This window comes from Kogia breviceps, chromosome X (genome assembly GCF_026419965.1).
Source record: "Kogia breviceps isolate mKogBre1 chromosome X, mKogBre1 haplotype 1, whole genome shotgun sequence".
NCBI lineage: Eukaryota > Metazoa > Chordata > Mammalia > Artiodactyla > Physeteridae > Kogia > Kogia breviceps.
In genome coordinates, this window is record NC_081330.1 from 38,557,418 (window position 1) to 38,579,580 (window position 22,163).

Below are 22,163 nucleotides of genomic sequence, written 5' to 3' on the forward strand. Positions count from 1 at the left end.
GTAGGCTTGGATTTAGATATCAAATGAAAGACTGTGTGAAAATATAAGGTAATTTTTATATTTATAATTTATGTTGTATTTAGCATTACCTCTGGAAGAATAACATGAAAGCAAGCATGGAAAAAGCTGGAATGTAAAAAATGTGTCTGGTAGGAGTGATGGGTTAATGTAAAGGGAACTAAGGTTAAATCATGACCCCACCTACCCACCCCCTCTGTGGCATTTGCATTTTAATAAGGAATTCTTGAAAAAGAAATCTTCAAGGCTCAAATTTTTAAAATGTGTATCAGCACAACTGTGGGATTTAAGGTAGTGGGGGGGGAGGTATTTTAGAGCAGCGAGATCTATTTGATATCCCTCAGAATACACCTCCTACCTACTCTTCAGGCTAGTGCTGATGAGGGGTAGATCCCAGATTATCAGAAGTAGTAAAACGTACACTCTTTTAAAAGTAGATATTTTATTTATTCATTTCTTTATTGTATTTATATAGTGCATACTCTCCGTAGAGTTCAAGGTACTCTTCAAAAGACTTTGACCAATAAACACATAAAAATATACCAGCAGTGAAAAATAGGAAGTCATGGAGAAAAGGGAGGAGGTAGGATCAAGCAGTCGCAAAAGGATTAGCTAGTCTGGAGGGATGTTTTGGGTGGTCGTTTTATTTCTCCTCTGCAGAGTTACTTCAGAAGACTCTCCCAAACTTACTTGAACTTTTTAAAAAGGAGGCCCATCATAGATATTCCAGTGGGACTGCAAGGGAGTAGGGGGAGGCTAGAGCCACGCTTCACCAGTAGAATGAGTGCTGAGAGATAGTCCCGCCCCCTTCCCTCACCTCTCTGCTGGCTCTTGCCTGCCATGTGATGAACTCTCATGTCAGACAGACCATGATATGGAAGGCCCTGGTTGTCTAAATATAAGTTTACTGAGAGAAGGCAGGTAGCACATTCAGCCCTTCTCTCTGGGATACTTGTTCTCCAGATGAGGGCTATGAAACGGTGGGACTTTGCACAGATAGGGACAATGTGGAGGGAAGGGTGGTACAGGGGCAAATTCAGAGCACTGGAGATTCAGCCTGAGAGAGATGATGTGGCCAGAGCGGGTGCTGGGTCAGCGGTGGAGCAGAGTAGGAAGGAGGTCAGGCAGTTGGGCTTTAGAATGAACAAAGGGGAAACAGTTTAACTCAACTCTACTTGTGCTTACTCCCAGCCCATTTCCTAGTCTGTGGCCTCAACCCCAAAGTGCTTCTTCCAGCGAGAGTTAGCTGTGTGAGTTCATTCCCTGCAGTACCAGAGCTACCTCTCTGTTACCTGTTTACAATGAAACCTTACCAGCGTGAGGTCCCTTTAAGCAAAGTTAAATGCAGCAATGGAGCGATTGAAAAGTGTCACCCAGCCTTAGCAGAGGTTATGACATAGCGTGGAGGCAAAAGAAAAAGTGGGACCTCATCCTGGCTATCCTATTAGGTTAACATAATCATAATTCTCCTTCAGTTTTTCATTTCCACAGTCAACATTTAGGTCCTTACTACCTCATGCCTTCCTAATTGAAAGATTCTTAGCTGGTCTCCCTTGTCTCCAATTCTGGTTCATTCAGTCTACTTGCTGTCACTAAATTGCTTTTAGTGACCTCATCAAGTTAGGCCTCTGCTCAACGACTTGTGAGCGCTTTCAGTTGCCCGCCGAGTGCAGTACGAATTCCCATCTGGCTTCAACCCTGCTCTCTAGACTCTTCCAACATTCCAAATGTGAACTATGTTCCATCCGAACTGAACTAGTTTTCAGTTTCTGAACCTGCCTTGAGATTTTCTCCTTTTCCATCTTTGCTGTGTTCCATCCCCTTTGCCTGGAATATTTTCCTTCATTATCCTTCCTTTGGCTCTAAAATCACCGTTTTTCCTGAAAATTCCTCCGATTAACCTAACCAGGTATGACATTTTCTTTGAACATGCAATTTTTTGTGTCACTTAGGCTCTTATCACAAGTGTCCTTATCCTGTGTTCCCCATTAGAAAGCTCCACGTTCAAATAAATTTAACTGCATACTTGACATTTACACTTCTGTCTCACAGACATTTCAAATAAAACATGTTAAAAATAGTGACATACACACCCTGGAACTTCTTTCCCCCAATTTTACTCATTTTAGAAAATGGCACCTCCACGCACCCAGTTGCTTAAGCTAGAAACCTGGAAGTCATCCTTAATTTTCCTCCTCTAGTCCCACACATCCAGTCTGTCAGAAAGTCAGTCAATTCTGTCTTCAAAGTGTATCTTGACTCCACTCATTTTTACCACATCTACCTTAGTCCAAACTACATCATCTCCCATAGATAATTGCAACTCCTAACTGGTTCCTTGCTTCCACTCTTGTTCCCACGATTGTCTTATCACTACAGCCAGAGTGATTTTTTTAAGAAGTACAAATGAGAGCATGTGACTCCCTGCTTAACGCCCTTCCATTACATCTCATTGCACTTAGAATAAAATCCACACTCCTTACTATGTCCTACAAGAGCCCTGCCTGCTTCTTCTACTTAGTCTCCTGCAGCTCTTCTTCATACCTCACTTTTCCCCTTGCTCACTGTGCTTTTCCCACAGAAATAGTTCGGGCTGTTACTTAAATAGAGCCTTTCCCCATACTGTTTCCTCTCTTGGAATGCTGTGTCTCCAGTCTTGGCATGGTGGACTTGTCCTCATCCTTCAGGCCTTAGCATGTCAACTTTCTCAGACAGGCCTTCCCCAGCAGCCATTTTTCTCTATCTACCCAATTCTATCGCTTTTTCCTGTTTTGTTGAATCCATAGCACTTCTCACAATTTGCAGTCACATATTTGGCCGTTTAATTTCACGTATTCAACAGATATTTATTGGGTACCTACTGTGTGCTGTGTGATATACAGTGGAGAACACAACACGCAGTTTTTGTCTTCCCTCACTTTCATGAGGGGAAGGGCCATGCCTGTTTTTTCCAGTCACTGCACCCCAGAGCTTATCATGGTACCTGGTATATAGTTGATGATCAATGGTTGTTACTGAACAGGTTAATTATGGAAACTGTGTTTTGTTCATATCTGCGTCTCCCTCAAGAGCCTGAAACAGTGCCTCGTTTTTAGAAGGGGTTGGGTAAATACAGTATGAGTGAGGTAGATAACAATCTTGGCCATTAAATTCTGAAAATGAAAGCCTGAGACAATAAGTGCTACAGGTTATGGGAGGCCTAATGTTTCTCTTTAACTGATCTCTGATTTGGATAATTAGAAAGGCTGTCAAGGAGAAAGGGAATATGGGTGACAAATATTTGAAAATTATCGCAAGGAGGCTCCCTAGATTTCAATTTTGAAATACTGAAAATTACAGAATGTAATCAGAAGAAGTTTATAGACACCACATCTTGAGAACAAGAACTCAAAGGGAAAAAAATTCTGAGGAATCTTCTGCTCATTTTCCCAAGAGCAGTGATAGTTTATTTCAAGGGAAGAAAGAAGAGCTATCCTCTTTCAAAGGACAGACAGAACACACCTCAAGGAAATACAGTCATACCTCGTTACCTCGTTTTATTGCGCTTTGCAGATGTTGCGATTTTTTTTTTTCTTACAAATTGAAGGTTTGTGGCAACCCTGTGTGGAGCAAGTCTATCAGTGTCATTTTTCCAACAGCATTTGCTCACATCATGTCTCTGTGTCACATTTTGGTAGTTCTCATGACATTTCAAACTTTTTCACTATTATTGTATTCGTTACGGTGATCTGTGATCAACAATCTTTGCTGTTCCTCACTGAAGGCTAAGATGATGGTTAGCATTTCTTATCAATAAAGTATTTTAATTAAGTATTTTTAATTAAGGTATGTACATTGTTTTGTTAGACATAATGCTATTGCACACTTAATAGACTACAGTATAGTGGAAACATAAGTTTATATGCCCTGGGAAACCAAAAACTTCCTGTGACTCTCTTTATTGAGATATTTACTTTATTGCGGTGATCTGGAATTGAACCTGAAATATCTATGAGGTATACCTGTAAGTTCCCCGCACAAGTTAGCAAATCAGTACAAGTACAGTCAACCCACCAAATCTGTGAGTTCTGCATCCACGAATTCAACCAACCATAAATTAAAAATAGATTTTTTTTTTAAATCCAGAAATTTCCAACAAGCAAAACTTCAATTTGCCTCATTCAGGCAACTGTTTACATAGCATTTACATTGTATTTACAACTATTTACATAGCATTTACATTGAATTAGGTATTATAAACTGGAGATGATTTAAAGTATACGAGAGGATGTGTGTAGATTTTATGCAAATTGAACACCATTTTATCTAAGGGACTTGTGAGCATCCTTGGATTTTGGTGTCCGATGGGGATCCTGAAACCCATCCAGCACAGATACAAAGGGACAACTGTATGTACATGCTTGCTGGGTAAACACATGGGCACCTACCAGAGGACTAGGTCAGAGACTTTGAGGCCCCAGGGGACAGGAAGATTTGCTTGCCCAAGTCCAGTGACTGCAAATAATCTGGGGTAACAATTTAGAGAGAGGGGCTTAACTGGCAGGCTCTCAGTTCCCAAGAGCAATCTCCAGATAGAACATGTTTCAGAGTTCTGTACTATGCATTAAAACCTCTTTCTGTAGTGCTGTGTTAGGAGTAAAGCACTGGGGTATGCTCAGGAAAGCTAGGGGTGAGCTCAAGCTAAGTCAAGTGTAATTTCCCCAAAAGAATAACTTGTGCTTGGTGACAAGGACATCCCTAACTCACAAATTATCTTAGGCAGAGAGGAAATTCCGGAACCATACTTTCTGATTCCAAAGTCAGGGCACATGGTTGGATAATAAACTACACAACTGGAAAGAATTGACTTAGATACTCTTGGGTATATTAAAGCTTTAATCATTAAGTGAGACATAAAGAGCATTCATTTTCTAATGGAAAATAAAATCTGCAAGAGAAATGTGTTTTGTTACTTGCCTCTATACCTAAACCCAAAGTTTTGATGTGAATCTCCAGAAATCCCCAACCCACTTTTAGATAGTAGTTCAAATGTTTGGGTGCCACATTCCATACATTTGCCCGTTGAGTCCTCAGGGACAGGCAAGATGACTTTAGGCAGAGGCTCAGGAAAGTGTTCACAAAGGCCTGATCTTCCAGAGGGGCTATGGAAACCTGTAAGGATTGGAAAGGTGGAGGTGTGGGGGGAGGGTTTTCCAGGTGAAGGGAATAGTATAAGCAAAGTCACAAGACTGTGTGTGGGGTGAATAAGGGAACGCCCAAGAAGGTTTGAGGAATAGTGAATTATTCCATTTGGAACATAAGGAACAGAATGGACCAAGGGCTTGGAATGCCCGCAAGAGTGGGACTGCTCTAAATCTGTTTGCAGTTCCCCTGGACTAAGCTTTTCTTTAGCAGTGGGACGTGATGGGTTATGATTCTGTTCCACCTCAGATTTTTACAACTCTGGATGAAGGTCAAAGAGCCATCACCACCTCTTTCCTCTCCAACTTCTCAAGTCTCTTTTGCCCCTGGCTTCTGTTAATGGAATCTGATGAGTAGCAGCCTATTCAAAATCTTCAAGGTATTCATTCAGACTTTGGGGAAGAATCTTAAGAAGTTTTGTCCTGGGGAGGAATATCCCCTTGCTAATGCAGATTCTGATCTGTGGTAGAAAATATACTTTGTCTGCCTCCTTTCCCCAAAGACACACACATTTTAGTGTGACTTTGGCACGGCTTTTTAGGTCACCTATGCTTAGAATACAGTCAACCATTTGTTGAGGACCTACTATATGCTGTGACCACACTGAGAGGCAGGTATAATCCACATTTTACAGATGAGGAAACTAAAGCGTAAAAAATTGAAGTGACTCTCTGAAGACTACACAGCTAGAGAGTGTGGCTAACGAGCCTCCAGGCTCTTTTCCCACTATACCATACTATCTTGAAAACAATCAGTCTCGTCTTCTACCTCTTGATTAAAAAATGCTACAGCCAGCCCACAAAAATAGGAATTTCCAAGGAAGAAAGTTCCACAATCCCACACAATGTTTAACTGCCCTCATGATCAGGAAATCGTTCACTCGGTAACGAATATCCCTCTAAACAACGTGGAAATTCATTTCCTCTTGACTGGGTTTTTCACTCAGGGCTGTCACTTGGCAGCTTTCCTGATATCAGAACAGACACTGCGATCCTATTCTTACACTCCAGGAGGTCTTGGACTTGTTGGCCCCTGCCTTTAAGTGTTCTCACTGGCTCCTTTGCACCACCCCCTCCAGACAGTGCTGAGTTGAGCAAATCTCTTTGGGAGTGAGAAAGTGACACTTGAGAACATATTGGTTTATTATTACACATGGAAGAGTAAAATTAACCGCACGAGGTGCCTCTGGAATTGCCAAGGGCAAGATGGCACCACCTTTCTCATCTTGTCTGCCTTTCTCTTGAGTCCTACCTCATCTCCATTCTTAAAGCTGTTGAACCATTTAGTTGAAGGGTGTGTGTGTTACTCAGAGAAGTCCCCTGGTCCCCCAAATTCCAGTGTCCGTAGTCTCTGAATTAGTGTTCTATTTTTTTTAACTCATTAGACTCATCTTCTCATTCTGGCTCCTTCAAGGGCTAAACTGAGAAACTAGTGCAAATTCTGGCGTTAATGGTCAATCTGTGGCTGAATGTATGTTTCTTCCCAGAAAATATACTTGCTTTTAAATCAGGGCGTTCAGTGCCTTTAAAACCAAGGGAGCAGGGTCTTCACAATGTCATCAGATATCCTTTGTGGGGCTGCTGATCCGTCTTCTTGCATCCAGTTGGGTAATTCCAGAAACAAATTCAAGTCAAGAGCATCTTCTCTTTGTACTTTTGGTGTGATTGGCCTTTCTCCTGAGCAACGCAAACAGAACGTTGTCAAATATCACAAACTCTGAAAGTGCTATTGGAGAAAAGGAATTAACCACTGAAACGCTGGATTGCCTGCCACACTACTCACACTCAATTGGCATCTAGTTTCACATCCCGTTACACTCCCTAATATCTGTTTGAAAGCACATGAGTTTTCTCAGTGTTTTCTCCACAAGGCCATGTCTGCAAAGAGAAACTTCTTCAAAGCCCTCCTGGGAAATGACTTGTGAAGCGGTGAGAGGGTGCTGTTCTGGAGGAATGGGACTTCCAGGATGACAGAAAAGCAGCACCTGATGATTTGCTCTTGTATGGTGACTTCCTGCTTCGTCAAACCCTAAGAAACTCCTGCTTGTCTTGTGGAGAAGTGAGGCCTAGAGCAGGAAACTGGAGGCAAGTTTTAACTAGGAAACCCTGAGCCGCAATTCTCAGGAAGGTGGTAGGTTGTGTGAGGTGGAGGGGTAGTCAGATGACAGCTTCTTTATTGCTGTGCCTGATAACAGCCTGTTAATATTTTATCAGTGATCACATCACAGCCTGTGGGGAGCCACCACTTAGGGCCAAAGAGAGAGATAACCTGCTGGACTTCCTGTTTGAGGTCTCCCACACTCGTTCCTGTTGAGATAACAGAACTTCTCATCAAAGCTGGGAGCCGCTCACCCGGGCAGCGAGACCAGGCTAGGCGAAGGCCAGGCTTCGCCTGGAGGAGGAGGAGCCCATGGGCTTCCCAGCCCGGGGCCTCCATGTCCGGGAGTGGGCAGCTGCATGCACGAAAGAATACCCCGTCCATGAGCCTAGGGCTGAGTGGGAGAGAACAGTTGACCCTGCGAGGCCTCATTTGGCTTCCTTTAGCCCTGGGCCCCTCCTCTCTCCTCTCTCCCTTCTCCCACGTCTGTGTTTGTCCTCTGTTCCAGAGCCAAAAGGCCTCAGGTTACCTGGATGGGCACTGCCTTTGCTGCCCCCAGCAGTTTCCGGGAGCCCTGCCCAGGAGAAGGAGGGGAGGGGGGAGGTGCTGAGCCCCAGTGTCACTCTTGCCGTTAGAGCCACTTAGGGTGTCCCATGAGGGAAAACTCAAGGAGCTCCTAGGTTCACTGTGCAGAGTAGCCCTGCTTCCTCCTTAGCACTGCCCTCTCCCCTATTTCTCTATTTCCCATGGTCCTTCAGCTGGAGGAAGCAGTTTCTTTTGACCATCCTTCCCCGAGAAGCTCAAGTAGTGCCAGACCCTCATTTCCTATGGGCTGGGATTTGAGGGGATTCACAAATCGTTTTTAACTAACCCCTGATGCACCCCATCTTATGGCACTTTTTCCTTATCTGTCACAGGACAGACCATATCGCACCTGGTACCACAGGTAGGTGTGCATGTCTTATGTCTCCCTTAGATCAGCTGCCACCTCCTGCGAGGCACAGATTTTACCTTGTTCACCCTTGTCACCCTCAAAGCCTTCAGCACATTGCCTGCCACCAGGTGAGAGCACAGTTATTGTGGGCCGGCTGGTAGCTCACCAGCTAGAAAGTTGGCTGAATGGCTGTTTGACTGGCTGAATGAAAGTCTCTCAGAAAGCTGGAGTTTGTCTTTCTACCAAGAAGCCAGTTTCGGCCTCCTCCTCCCCTATTAATGATCACATAGCAGTGGGTCACTAGGGCCCTCGGGGGGAGAAATTATGAGTCACGCCATTATCAGAGGAATGAGAGAGGGCAGAAACATCTCTCCTTGTGCAAGGTTCAGAACCATGAGGCCAGGGAATAAACACAATGGCCTTCACTATCTCCTGGGTCCATGGCTAATCTAAATTACTTTATGATGGAAGGCAATGGGGTGAGCTGAAAGCTGTTCAACTTGGACCCAGAATCTGGGAAACTGTCTAGAGCAAGGCTTTTCTTGCTCAACCAGCCAAAGATAACAGTTGATCTTTATCAGGTCTGCCTTAGATTTTCTAGTTGAGGATGAACTTCTAACTCCTTCCCTAGAATCCTCCCAGATTAAAAGGAAGGAGGACCTCTCAGCCAGTCTCAACCTAAGAGGAAGGGAAGATCTGTGCCCTATTTTCCTCAAAAGCCCCTACACTGCGGTAACAGACAGGGGCAGGTGAACAGCAGGAATCTGAAGAGCAACGTGTCCTCTTACACCTTCTGAGACAAAATCCCAGACCCGTGTTGCTGTGCAGTTTCCAAGCTTATGTTCAGACTCTGACACTCTGTGGCTTCAGGGAATTTACTCACTTCTCCGGGCCTCTGTTTTGTCTCCTGTAAAAGACCTGCTTCACTGGGGGTATTTGGAGGATGCAGTGAAATCGTGGATCTGAATGTGCTTTGGCTGCCAGGTGGTGGGTCATCAGAGCCCATATCAGACTGCTGCCCACTCAGCACAGCAGAGTCAGGAAGGCAAAACAATTTTCCAGCCTCCGCGGCCCCCAGTCAAGGACTCCAGGTTTCCTGGTACCAGAGCATTGACCTCTTATTAAACTTCTTTCCAAAGAGCCCTTTCTCTCCGCCCTCACTCCTACCTGCCACTATTCCCTCTAAATGGGTGGGCTTGGATGCTGCGGTCCCAGTGTCTGCAACAAAAAAGGCCCACCTCAAGAATGCAAGCATAGTGCCTCTTGTAACAGTCTCCTGTGCATTGAGGCCCGCTAGGTCTGGGGACTGGGGAAGCTGAGACTTGTAGGGCTCCAATCTTGTCAGTGTAGCCACAGTTAAAATGTTTAAGAATCAAGCTTGGTTAATTCCCAGTGAGGTTGGAACAGGGCCAAATCACTGGCCTCCCAAACTCCTACACCTCCAGAGGTAGAGGAATTGGAGCTAAGGTGTCATGTCTTATTCAAATGTAAGCCTGGCATCCCTGGGATGGGACAGCTAGCTGAGTCCAGGCTTGCCCAGTGGCCAGCAGAGCAGGAGGGACAGTTCCAAGTGGTTCACTCGCTGAATTGGGCCTGCTCTCCCAGATTCCCCTCATGGGAGACCCGGAGAGCATATGTGTCCCCGATGTTACCTTGCTGGCCACACACGTTGTTTTCCTCAGACACCTTGGGACCTCTGGCCGACTCTTCGTTTTGGCTGTGAATATTGTTGGATCGGCAATGTCCTGTTTTGGGAGTCAGGAGACTGGGGCACTAACACCAGCGGTGTGGCCCTGGGAAAATCTCTTTACTGATGTGGGCCTTAGTTTCCCCATCCGCCAAATGGAGATTCTCTGATCTATTTCACCTTCCTCATAATGGTGGCTCAGAGGTGAACGGAATAAACACATAGCGGTTTAACAAATAAATGAAAACAACTGTTTTGAGACGGGAGGATCCCTGGACATTATGAAAAGGTTAATGTTTCCCTGGGGAGAGTGAGGGTGTCCTGTTTTCTTTCTTTTTATTTTTTTTTAAATTTAAATTTAAATTTTTAAATTTACTTATTTGGGGCTACACTGGGTCTTTGTTGCTGCGCATGGGCTTTCTCTAGTTGTGGCGAGCAGGGGCTACTCTTCGTTGCGGTGAGCAGGCTTCTCATTGAGGTGGCTTCTCTTGTTGTGGAGCGTGGGCTCTAGGTGCATGGGCTTCAGTAATTGTGGTTCGCGGGCTCTAGAGCTCAGGCTCAGTAGTTGTGGCACACGGGCTTAGTTGCTCCACAGCATGAGGGATCTTCCCGGACCAGGGATCGAACCCGTGTCCCCTGTGTTGGCAGGCGGATTCCTATCCACTGCGCCACCTGGGAAGCCCCGTGTCCTGCTTTCTTAACGTCTCCAGTAAAGTCTAGAATTTTCTATCCACCCAGTGGGGAGAAAGGCCAATTTCCATTCTACCCTCCCCTTTGCTCAATTCCCTCAGTCACACCTGGCCTGTCTGAATTAATTTGTATTAATAAAACAGTTACTCAATCAACAAGTGTTTATTGATCGCTTACTGTGTACCCAGCACTCTTACAGATAGTCTGGGAAATATAGACAAGTCTAAGATATGACCCCTACCCTCCAAGAGTTTACAATGTACTTGTGAAATCAGTTACATGCACATGGAAAGATAAGTATCCATCAAAAATTGTGAATGATAAGCATCAAAGAGTGAGTTTTACACTGAGGGTTGGAGGACAGAGGGGTAGGATAGGGACGGAGTGGTCAGTGGAGGCTCAGTGAAGGAGGGGGTGCCAAGCAACTTCTCCAACATGAGGAAGACTTAGCTAAGGGGAGAGGGCCTTCCCGCTTAGGGTAGGAGCTTAAATACAGGCAAGAAGGTAGAACTGTGAAAGGCATGGCACAGACAGTCACTGGGCCCCTCCTGCTGGCACTGAGGTTTGAGGAGGTGTACTGGAGTTTGTCAGAAGCTGGTCATGCTCAAGCTTTCGGTTTGTTCGTGACTCCCACCCCGACCCGCCCCCCAGGGGAAATGGGGCATTTTTAGACCTTGGAGCTGGAACCGGCTGCTTGGGAATCATTCTCGACTCTTCCATCTCAACTGAAATCCCAGGCAGCAGCTCAGCTATCACTCAGATGAGGGCCACGGCACCTTGGGTGTGATTATCCCATGCTGGAGCCCTTGGATGCCTTCTAGCAGCTCTACCATATCTGGTAAAGGATGGTGGAGAGGATGTGAAGGTGGCTGACAGGGGGCCCATCTGGGGCTGTGGTCTTTCAGAGGCTCTGCAGTGCTCTGTGGGCAGACCCTGGGGGCCTGATCTCAGCCTTTGGGCTGATTCTCCGTTAGGCCTGAAGACTCTCTGGGGGCTGCCTCTCTGACCCAATAGAAATACCCACTGAGGTTCCCACACATGTCCACCCAGCTTCTTAGATACCCAAGTTCTTATTCTCTCTTGGGCAGCATCAAGGAGTGGTGCCTTCCTGAGTCCCCAGCTGTTCCCATGCTGTCATGCCCCAGCCAAGGGCAATCTCTACAAAAACCAGTTTCCTGTTCCTAAAGAAACCATTGTGTAGGCCCTTTAGCCTCGCTGTTAGCCAGGTCAAAGGGAGGCAGGGGCTTCAGTGAACGTTGGAGCTGGAGCTTCTGAGGGAGTTTCTCAGTAGAGTCAGAGTCTGCTGCCACCTTGAGCGTTCCACCACAGTTTCTTTCCTTGTGTTTTCCTCTAGCCGGGGGCTAGAGCCCTGGGCCATGATTCTGCTCTATTTTTTTTTTTTTTTTTGGTCCTCGGTTTCTTCTCCGAGGCTGTCCTCTCCCTCTCATCCTACATCCAGTTGCTACACCCTCCCCCTCTCATTCTACACCCAGCTGCTCTCTGTTCCCTCCGTACTGTGGGATGGCTTTATTTCAGTTCATACACAAACCAGTCTAGACACTGTGGAGTCATAGCAAGAGTGGGGTGGATGGGCTCCAGGGCCCATTACTGGCCAATCAGTTTCTTTGCAGGGATGCTTGAGAAGGAGGTTAGTGCCATGCCCACGGAAGCCGCCACTTCTTCCCACCCACCCCCATACCCCAGCAATGAGCTAAGAGCCAACCTCAGCAAGAGGAAGGGTCTTTGATCACAGACAGGGTCAGTCAGTGGCATGTGATTAGTGGGTTTGGGGATGGATTACCAGGTAAAGCAGAAGGTAAAGGGGAGGCTCTGGGGCCTGGCCTCGGGGGAAGGGGAGTAGAGTTGAGGGTTGGGGACTCAGGGTGGGAGATGGGGAGCCAGGATGAAGGAAACAGAAAGTCTGGCTTGACAAGCATCTTGACAGTTCAGCCTGCACGCTGTCACACCAGCTCCCATTCCTGCCTTTGCTCGATCCAGTGGCCAAAGTCAGTCTATCCTCAGCAGCGCCTTCTGACATGATCCAGTGGCAACGTCCCTCACCTGTGGCCCTGGGGGAGGCTGTCTACTGTTTTTCACAGACCCAGCCACCCCCGATCTTTGGCCCCTGGTCCTTCACACATACCCTGTCAGGCTGTAGGAGTTAAACTCACTCTTGCCTTTGGGTGGTTGACCAGGCCTTGGAGAGCTCCTAGTGGCCAGGGGCTGGGCCTGGTAGGCATCGTAGTAGTTGGACCGATTTCCCTGAGGCGAGCAGGTAAAGCAGAGGATGATTCCAGCTACCAGGGAGAACAGGGAGGAAATAATGCCCAAGTAAAGAGCCTCTCCAATCTCAAATTTCATGCTGTCAGGCACCAGTGGGGAGTAGAAGTCCCGCAAGATCCCGTGAAGATTCCAGGCAACAGGGATGAAGCCCAGGAGGCCTCCAAGGATGAAGAAGACTCCGCCCACCACCGCCACTCTGTCTTTGGCTCGGGACTCTTGGCAGAAGACTGTGCATCTCATGCCCACCACAGAGACGATGCAGGCCAAGGAGGAGATTGCACTGGATGTCACCATCATGGCCTGGGCAGCCTGGATGTCAGCAGGCAGGCCCAGCATGGTGCTGTAGATGTCACACTGGGTGATGCCTGTGCTGTGTGTGGCACACTCCATCCAGAGGCCCTTGGAGAAGCCGACTGCGGTCACGATGCTGGCACCAACATAAGAGCTTGTTCGCCAGCTGGGGAGTAGCATGGCAACCAGGGTGCCCAACAGCCCCAGCAGGCCCAGGATGTAGCCCACAAGTTGGAGGCCGAGAGAGGCCATGGCAGACCTCTCAGTAGATGCGTCTTCAGGGCCTGCTCCCTCGTCTTCTGGCTGTAGCTCTTGCTCCTTAGATCCCAGCCTCTAATCCCTCATTTCAGAGTGTCTGTGCCAGGCCGACTTCTCTCCTCCTTACAAGTGCCTGTGGGTGGCCACGAGCAGTCTCAAGAAGGCATCTAGAAGACCTAAAAAAAAATCCATAAACCAGATTAAATATTGACTAGAAGCTTATGAGAAACCAGAAAATGCTGGATGCCTTTTGACCTTTGTTATCTTTAGAAATAACACATGAAAAAAAAAAAAAAACAACTTTGAAAGTGGAGCCAAAATGTCATGGGCTTCTGCGTAGGTACACACTTTAGATTGGCAGCCAGACAAAGCCAGGGGCCAGACAGGTGGCTGCTTTCCGAGAAGGTGGTGATGCCATTGTCGGTTGTGGTGACTGTGTTAACTCCAGGTCAGGCTGTAGGCTGGTCCCGTCTCCAAGGCCTGCTATTTAACGCATTACCTGGCAACAGTGCCACAGGGCCCCTCAATTGCACACCAGTGCCAAACTCCAGGAGACTGGAGTAGGAGGAACGGGCCCTAAGGTATAGCCTTGGACTCTAGGTTCTTAGAGGCCTCTTGAATCTCCAGCAGCCTAGAGAGCAATGGTCTAGCCCTGGCTCATCCTGCCCATGGTGAAAGTTGACTCCAGGGCAGGTTGAGGCAGGCAACGGAAGCATCTGTCTACACTCTCAGAGCTCAAGTCCTCCCAGCCCTGCCCAAATCCCCCTCCACAGCCTAGCCTGAGGCCTCCCGCATGTATAACACACCCAGACATTTCCTGTCTGCTCTCCTAATAGTTGCACCACCATCCTTAGTCCTCTTGGGTGATATGGGAGGATTCAGGATTCGGGAAAGGTTGTTCCAGGGCCCGGAGGGAGCCCTGACATTCCCTAGGCTATTTTTTACGGGCACTGAGACAAAGGAAAAGGTAGCTGCTCTAGAATAAGGGGACTTGGTAAGAGGCAGACATGTGAGTCAATCCTTTAGAATGTCAGAGCTGTTCAGGATTTTGCAGTGTTCAGTGAGTGTCCCCCCCTCACCGCCCCCAACTCTTATCAAGGTTCAAGACACTAAGGGTCAAGGGCACATCCTTCTCTCCATCCACTACAAGACCTTCCAACCCACTAGTTTTTCAACCCACCACAAGATGGCTATTCCATTTTAGCCTTCTTCAAGATTTCTCTTTCTGTAATCATCTCTTAAATGTGAGTATTCCTCAGAAATCCATCCTTTGCTCAATGTACACTCTGTCACTGAGCAAACTATCCACCCCCATGACATAACCTCCCACCCACCCACTGGCACTCCCAAATCTGCACAGACCTTCCTCCTGAGCTTCGAGACTTCCAGAGCAATCACCTATTTAAAATGTCCACCTGGGGGCTTCCCTGGCGGCGCAGTGGTTGAGAATCCACCTGCCAATGTAGGAGACACGGGTTCAAGCCCTGGTCCGGGAAGATCCCACACACCGCGGAGCAACTAAGCCCATGTGCCACGACTACTGAGCTGCGTGCTGCAGCTACTGAAGCTCACACGCCTAGAGCCCGTGCTCCACAACAAGAGAAACCACAGCAATGAGAAGCCCGCGCACCACAACGAAGAGTAGCCCCCGCTCGCCGCAACTAGAGAAAGCCCGCACACAACAACAAAGACCCAACGCAGCCAAAATAAATAAATAAAATGTATTTTTTAAAATAAAATAAAACGTCCACCTGGAAATTTCACAGGCATCTCAAATTGGACATGTTCAAAAGAAGACTCATCACCTCTCCCATTGTACCCCTCCACAAACAGTTCTTCTGTGGGTTCCCTGTGGTCACTGAGTGATACCTCTATTTATCTCCTTGCACCAGACCAAATCCTGGAAGTGATTATTGACACCTCTCTCACACTTACCGCTCACCTTCTACAGTCACAGTCTCACCAATTCTTGAAGATACCTCAAATCAATGGCATCCTTCTCTCCATCCCCACTGCTACTTCCACAGTCCAAGGCTTCATCATCCTCTCTCCTCTGGACTGCAGCAACGGTTTCTTAACTGGCCTTATTTCCAGTCCTGCCCCCTCCAATTTGTTCTCCATGCTGTTGTTAAGGTGATCTTTCAGCACTAATCTAATCAAGTCTCTGCTCTACATACAACATTCCATTTGGCTCCCCATTGGCTAAAGGATAAAGTCCAAACGTGTCTGGACTCTATGACCTGCCAAATTTCATCTCTTGCCACTGCCCTCCACATGTTCTAGACTCTTGCTGAACTAAGTTACTTTGTGTTCCTCAATCATGTCCTGTTACCTTTTGCTTCCAAACCTGACCACATGTTGCTCCTACTATGCTGAATGCCTGGCATTCTTTTCTCTCTGTTTAGCACCTTCTCATCCTTTAGGGCTCATATGTCTTTTACTCTAGCCTGGGTCAAGTTCCCATCCTCTGTGTTCTTATGGTATCTTGTCTTTACTTACCTCTATCATAGTAATGTTACTACTACTAATACTACTAATAAAATAGCAACACTAACATAGTGTATCCTATGTGACCATTATAAGCACTTTATACACGTTAATTCAATCATCACAACAATGTCTTGTGGTAGGTACTAATCCCTATTGTATAAATAAGGAAACTGAGATACAGACAGTACTTATTTCACTATGTTGCACTCTCCTCTTTATATCCTTATTCTTCCCCACTAGTCTGTGAGCTGCTTGAGGGCAAGGACTGTATCTTATTCACCTCTGTATCTCCAGTGCCTTGCGCAGTGCATTACCCACCTATTACACACCCAAAGCCGGTGTTCAAAAATGTCCTCTTAATGAGTAAATAAAAGTGATAAAGAGGTTTCAGGGACTATAAGATATAGACTTTCTAAATGAGTCAATGACACTTCAGTGTAAGGGACCAGGGCTGCACAATATTGGGAAAGAAGATTGAGAGAGAGGATCAGAGGAAAAGAAGGGAAATGAAGAGGGAGTGGGGAACACAGGAGAGAAAGAGAGAGAGGGAAAAAGAGAGAGAGAGGGAGAGAGAGAGAAGGAGTTTCACCATTTTATAGGTTTGCACATATGTTGACTATCTTGTCTCTTCAACCAAATTCTAAACAATCTGAGGGAAGAAATCATATATGAAACCTCTGTTGTGCCTCCACAGCATTGGGCACATGGTTGATAGTCAATACTACTCATCAGTGATGGATATGACAATGCCAATGTGGATGCCAAGTGGTGCAGAGCAGGGGCAAGAAAAACATTTGACGGGAGGTATGGAGGGAAATCTACTTGAATCTCATCTCTGTCACTCATCAGTGGGGACACTGCGCAAGTCTTTTCCAGCCATTGGTTTTCTTACTGCTAAAATGGGCACAGTTCTACCTGATCATGATTGTGCTTCTCTGTGGGGCCTTCAGAGCTGCTTGGAAGTCCTTCAACTTGTCCCTGGTGAGCATCTGCTGGTGACCACTTCAAATGTCTACCACTCTCTTTGAGCTTCCTGCTCTACCTATGCGGCTATACCCTCTCCTCATTATTCTCTTTGCAGCAAAGGTTCTTAAACACACCATTTAATACTGATGTCTCTACTTCTTCCCCCTCCCACTCAGTGCTCAACCCTCTGAAGGCAGGCTGCTGCCGTTAGCCCTCCACTGAAAATGTTCTCACTAAGGTTACCAACAGTTTCCTTGCCCCAAACGCAGTGGTCCTATCTCTGTCATCTCACCTTGTCCCTCTCCTTCATAAAACTGTCTTCTCATTTTCTGTAACATCCCTCCCAGTTTTCCCTGCTCCTCAAAATGATTCCTCCAGGGTCTCCTCTATAAATTCCTCCTTTTCTACCCACTCTATAAATCTGATTATTCCCCCACCCCAGGGTTTCAGCTAGAGTTCTCTTCTTATTCTTTACATCCTCCATGGGTGACCTCACCCACTCCATCTCTATGCCAATGACTCCTGAATTCATATAACTGGCACAGATCTCTCTCCTGAACTCAAGATGTGTGTATGCAATTGCCTTTGGAATGAGCCCATCTGAACGGTTTAATGGCACCTCAGACTGAACATTTTGCAAAGTTGAAATCATATTCACTCTTATCTCTCCACACCCAAACTATTCCTCACACAGTGTTCCCTATCTCAATGGGACTATCACTCATCCAGCAACCCAAGCCAGTCATCCTTGGTTTCTAACCTCTTCTTGACCTATAACCAGTTATGAAGTCCTGTCAGATCTACCTTCAAAATACATCCTGAATGCATCCACTTCTTTCCAACTGCACTGCTTAGACTTTGGTTCAAACCCTGTATTATCCCTTGTCCAGTTGGAAATCTCATAGGCACCTCAAATTGGTCTCTCTAATTCTACTTCTGCCCTGCCCCTGCAATCAATTATCCATCCAGCAGACAGGGATCTTTCTAAAATGGAAATTGAATCATTAATATCACCCCATCTCTTCGCCATGCTTAAAAAAATTTCAGGACCTCTTCCTTGCTTTCATGATGAAGTTTGTGCATGCGCGCACACACACACACACACACACACACACACACACACACACACTCTTACCATACCTGAACATGTGTCCTTATCTGAAGTTGCCTTTCTCTGTGTCTCCAAACCCTTAAGCATGCTATTCAACCATCCAACATTTGCGTGGGTAATTGCTAGTCATCCTTCAGGACTCATCCTCTCCTTGAAACCTTCCTTTAACCACTCTTCCTACCCAAGCTGGCTTAAATACTTTCCCTTTGTAGTCCCTATCCATATCTGAGCTTTCAGTGAGGGTTGGTGAGCTGCCTTGAGGACTTGAGATGGTGACGGAAGAGCCCAGCTTAGGTTTCCCATATGGGAGTCGACAGTAGCCCCAAGAGGAGAACCTCTCCCCAGAGCCAGTCCTGACTTGGTAGGAGGAAGTAGGAAAGTGGTTTGGGGCAGGAGGAAAGCTGAATTTTAAAAAATGCCATCACCGAGGCTTGGGATCGCTAAAGAGTCTGACCCCAATGAGGTCAGCTTTCAGCCAGGGTCAGGAAGGCAGGGGTGGGCGAAATAGCTAGTGGTTGAGTGATGAGCCAGTCTAGATTCTGCTTTGATTTGTGTGATGAGCAGTAGAGGGTTTAAAGGACCAGTCCTGGCCTAAGAACCAAGACTAACTTCTCATCTCGGTTCTGCTGGGAACCTGTTGTGGAAGTCCCCTCACTTCTCCAGGCCCTAGTTTTGATGAGAAAAATGTCTCCAAAGTTTTGAGTCTCAATTAAGGTAATGGGGACAAGAAGCCACTTTGATAAATATAGAAGACTGAACAGTTGTTATTAGAAGCAGGCAGCTTTGAAAGAAACTCCTCTCTCTGAGGGGTCCTCCTAGAAGTCAAGCCCTGGTGTCTCTGGAGGGACAGAGAACTCTAGGCCTGGCCAGCTGAACTTGTCTTCTGGGCATGAGGCCAACACACTCCATGGCCCAGGGGTTGGGCAAGAAGGCTTCATTTAGGATTCTTACTTAATGTTCCTTAGGGGAGGGAGTGGAACTGCAGGAGAGGATTAAGAGGGTCAAGACTGACAGCAGCTCCTGAATTAACCCCTCCTTGCCCTGCCTTTCCCCACATCTTGCTCCAAGAGTCTTGTGCATGGTACACTTTCTTTGAGGGTACTTTTCATATGACTCTGTAGGATCAGATAGGTGGGGTTCTCAGGCGCAAGGAAGGCTCTGATGTGCTGCTCTGGGGGTGACGGAGGCCACCACAGCCCTCTTCTGTCAGCCAGTCTCATTGCTCCATCCCTTGGTCTCACAGCCCCTCACAGACATCTGAGATACTTGCTTTCCTCTCCATACCTCACCCCCAGCTCCCAAGGGCTCTAGTAGGTGGCAAAGCCATTCCTTTGAAGCCCTACTTTCTGGAAAGCTTGTCCTTGGAGCCGTTCACCTCTCCTTCTGCATCAGTTGGTTGATGACAGCTCAGGCAACTACAACTGGATTGAGAGATATTCTAATTGCTTTAAAAAGAAGTTTCTTTTTGTCCTGATCATCAAAGTAAAGCACTCTCACGTTAGAATGCTGGAAAACACAGAAAGGCAGAATTTAGAAAACAGACAACACCTACAACCTCTCCAGCTATAAGTGCTGGTAATGTTTATGGTTCCAACTCCATTTTCAAAGAGGCCACTTGAAGACAATAATGTCTCAGTCCAAAAATAGGAATTTCTTTTTTTCTTTATTGAGATGCAATGGACATATAAAATTGTATTCATTTTAGGTGTACAACATAATGATTTGATGTATGTATATATTGCAAACTGATCGCCACAATAAGTTTAGTTAACATCTATCACCACACAGAGCTACAAAATTTTTTTCTTTTTTCTTCTGATGAGAACTTCCATCATCTACTCTCGTAGCAACTTTCAAATATACAGTACAGCATTGTTAACTATCGTCACCATGCTGTACCTTATATCCCCGAGATTTATTTATCTTATAGCTGCAAGTTTGCACCTTTTGACCCCCTTCACCCATCTTACCCACCAATCCCCATCCCCACTTCTGATAACCACCAATCTGTTCTCTGTACATATAAGATCTTTTTTTTTTAATTCCACATATAAGTGAGATCCTACAGCATTTGTCTTTCTCTGTCAGACTTATTTCACTTAGCATAATGCCCTCAAGGTCCATCCACATTGTCACAAATAGCAGGATTTTCTTCAAAGAAGGAATTTCTACTGACAGACTTGGAGACCAGTGGGAGAGAGTTATTTAAGGGCTTAAGGGGGAGACTTTATGACTTCACTCAGAAGTCCATCTTCTGCTGAGATCCCCTGAGCCTTCATGCCAAGGAAGTCACTGGAACTGGCTGTGAGGGAGCACCCTTCCCATCCTCCTCAGCTCTCCCACCACCACACTTAAGCAGAGGGGTAAACTGTAGCTCCTTTCCTCCCATCCCTTTGTCTCAGTCCTTTTGCCCTCAAAAGCTCCATCCAGAAATTATCATCTGACTTGGAGAGCGCTTCCTCTGGCCCTGCGGTTTCAAAGACTGGAAACTTCGTGGTAGCCTTGAGGAAACAAATACTACCAACCCAAGTTCCTCCTGAATTTTCCCTCCAGTACCCTCCCCTCAGAAACCCAAGGTGGCTCAGCCTGGCTTCACCATGGGCCAAATCGATAACAACTAGGAAGCAAGAGCCCACCTAGGTGAATTTAAAAACAAATCAGAATTGAGACACTTACGAAGCAGTTCTTTTGCAGAGCCTTGGAGGAGATGTATGGCCCTGGAGAGGAAGGAAGGGATCCTGAGGGAGGGAAGTAAGGTGCAAGGGGCCCCAGGCTGAGGTGATAAAGGATTTCTAATTGTTAGCTGCAGCTTTGCAAAATCCATGTGCAAATCTCAGCCTTGGGTCAGAGACTTATTACAGATCAGAATTAAACCCCTGGAGGCTGTGGAAGATTGAGGTACTTTAAAAAAAAAAAAAAAACTTTGGTGAGTTTTGTGTTTTTCCTGTCAAAAACTCCAGCTGAGCTTTTGTGAAGTGACCTCTGTGAGCCCAGGAGAGATCTTGGGGGGAGAGGGGTTTGGCCCAAGGAGGAATTCGGAACATTCCAGCTTTGGGGTGGGGAGAGGAGGGGGCTCTGTTAACCCCCATTAAGTGTTCCTGGCTATCCGCCCTGAGGCCCAGCAGGAAGTAAGCCCTCGTGAGCTAGCACCTCAGCAGACCTGCACTGCCTACAACCCTGCAGACTCGTCCACCCAGCTTCTTCTCCAGCGAACCCCCAGCCCTACCCCACGCCTAAGACTGAGTCCAGGGGCAGACATGTGTACTGTGGGGTCAGACTCTGGTGGCTTCAAAGCGCAGGACCTGGTCCCTACAAGGTGGGACTGAGGCAGGCATGATAATGGTGGGTCTCCCCTTTGTACCACGCACGGCAGTACCACATACACCACAGTCTATGTCACTTGAGTCCCTCCAAGGTTCTGTGGAGTGGATTGCGGCAACTGGGTTTCCTCTCCAAATGGAAAACAAACAAACAAAAAGCTTTCCTGTTTTTTTTTTTTTTTTCTGATTAGAAACATACTAGATGCGATTGCAAAGAATTCAGAAAATTATAAAGTATAAAGAGGAAAATGGAGGTCCCTGTAATACCACAAGCAAGAGGTATAGTTTTAATCCTTGTTAACATTTTGATGTACTGTAGAAGACATGAATAGAACTTTTTTAAATAAAATGGAATCACATTATTCCCTACCATTCTATAACCTTCTATCATTTCTAAATAATATAATGATAGGACATTGACAGGGTCCATTGACATGGCCCTGTTTTCATGTCAATTAGAAAAACAGATCTGCATCATTCTCTTATGGATGTACTGGATTCTAGCATACGGAAATATAATTTAACCATTAACTGTTAGACATTTTTGTGATTTCCATTGTTTTCACTATTATAACCTAGCATCTTTACACATAACACTGACAAGTTCCTAGGATTAGAATTGCTACGTCAAAGATTGTGAATGCTTTAAAGGCTAATACAACATATTACAAAAGTAGGGCAGCTATTACTATTTCCAGATGAGAAAGCCTGGGCCCACTGAGGTGAAATGAATGACTCACCCAGCGTTTCCAGTTGAGCAGGAATAGTTAGACCTGGAATCTAGGCCTCTAGATGTCTGGTTCAGTAAGCTTGCCAGTGTACCATACTGACTCCCTC

The 22,163-nt window shown here is 46.2% G+C and overlaps 1 protein-coding gene across 1 annotated transcript; it reads right to left on the reverse strand.

Moving 5' to 3' along the window:
* Positions 1 to 12,740: 12,740 nt before the first annotated feature.
* CLDN2 (claudin 2) lies at positions 12,741 to 13,433 on the reverse strand. The gene has a single exon (XM_059051367.2). It carries the CDS (start codon positions 13,431 to 13,433, stop codon positions 12,741 to 12,743), a length of 693 nt encoding a protein of 230 aa, XP_058907350.1.
* Between the last annotated feature and the right edge of the window lie 8,730 nt (positions 13,434 to 22,163).

Bases quoted from the DNA above. Each gene is read 5' to 3' on its own strand.
- CLDN2 (XM_059051367.2), bottom strand. From the start codon at position 13,433: ATGGCCTCTCTCGGCCTCCAACTTGTGGGCTACATCCTGGGCCTGCTG.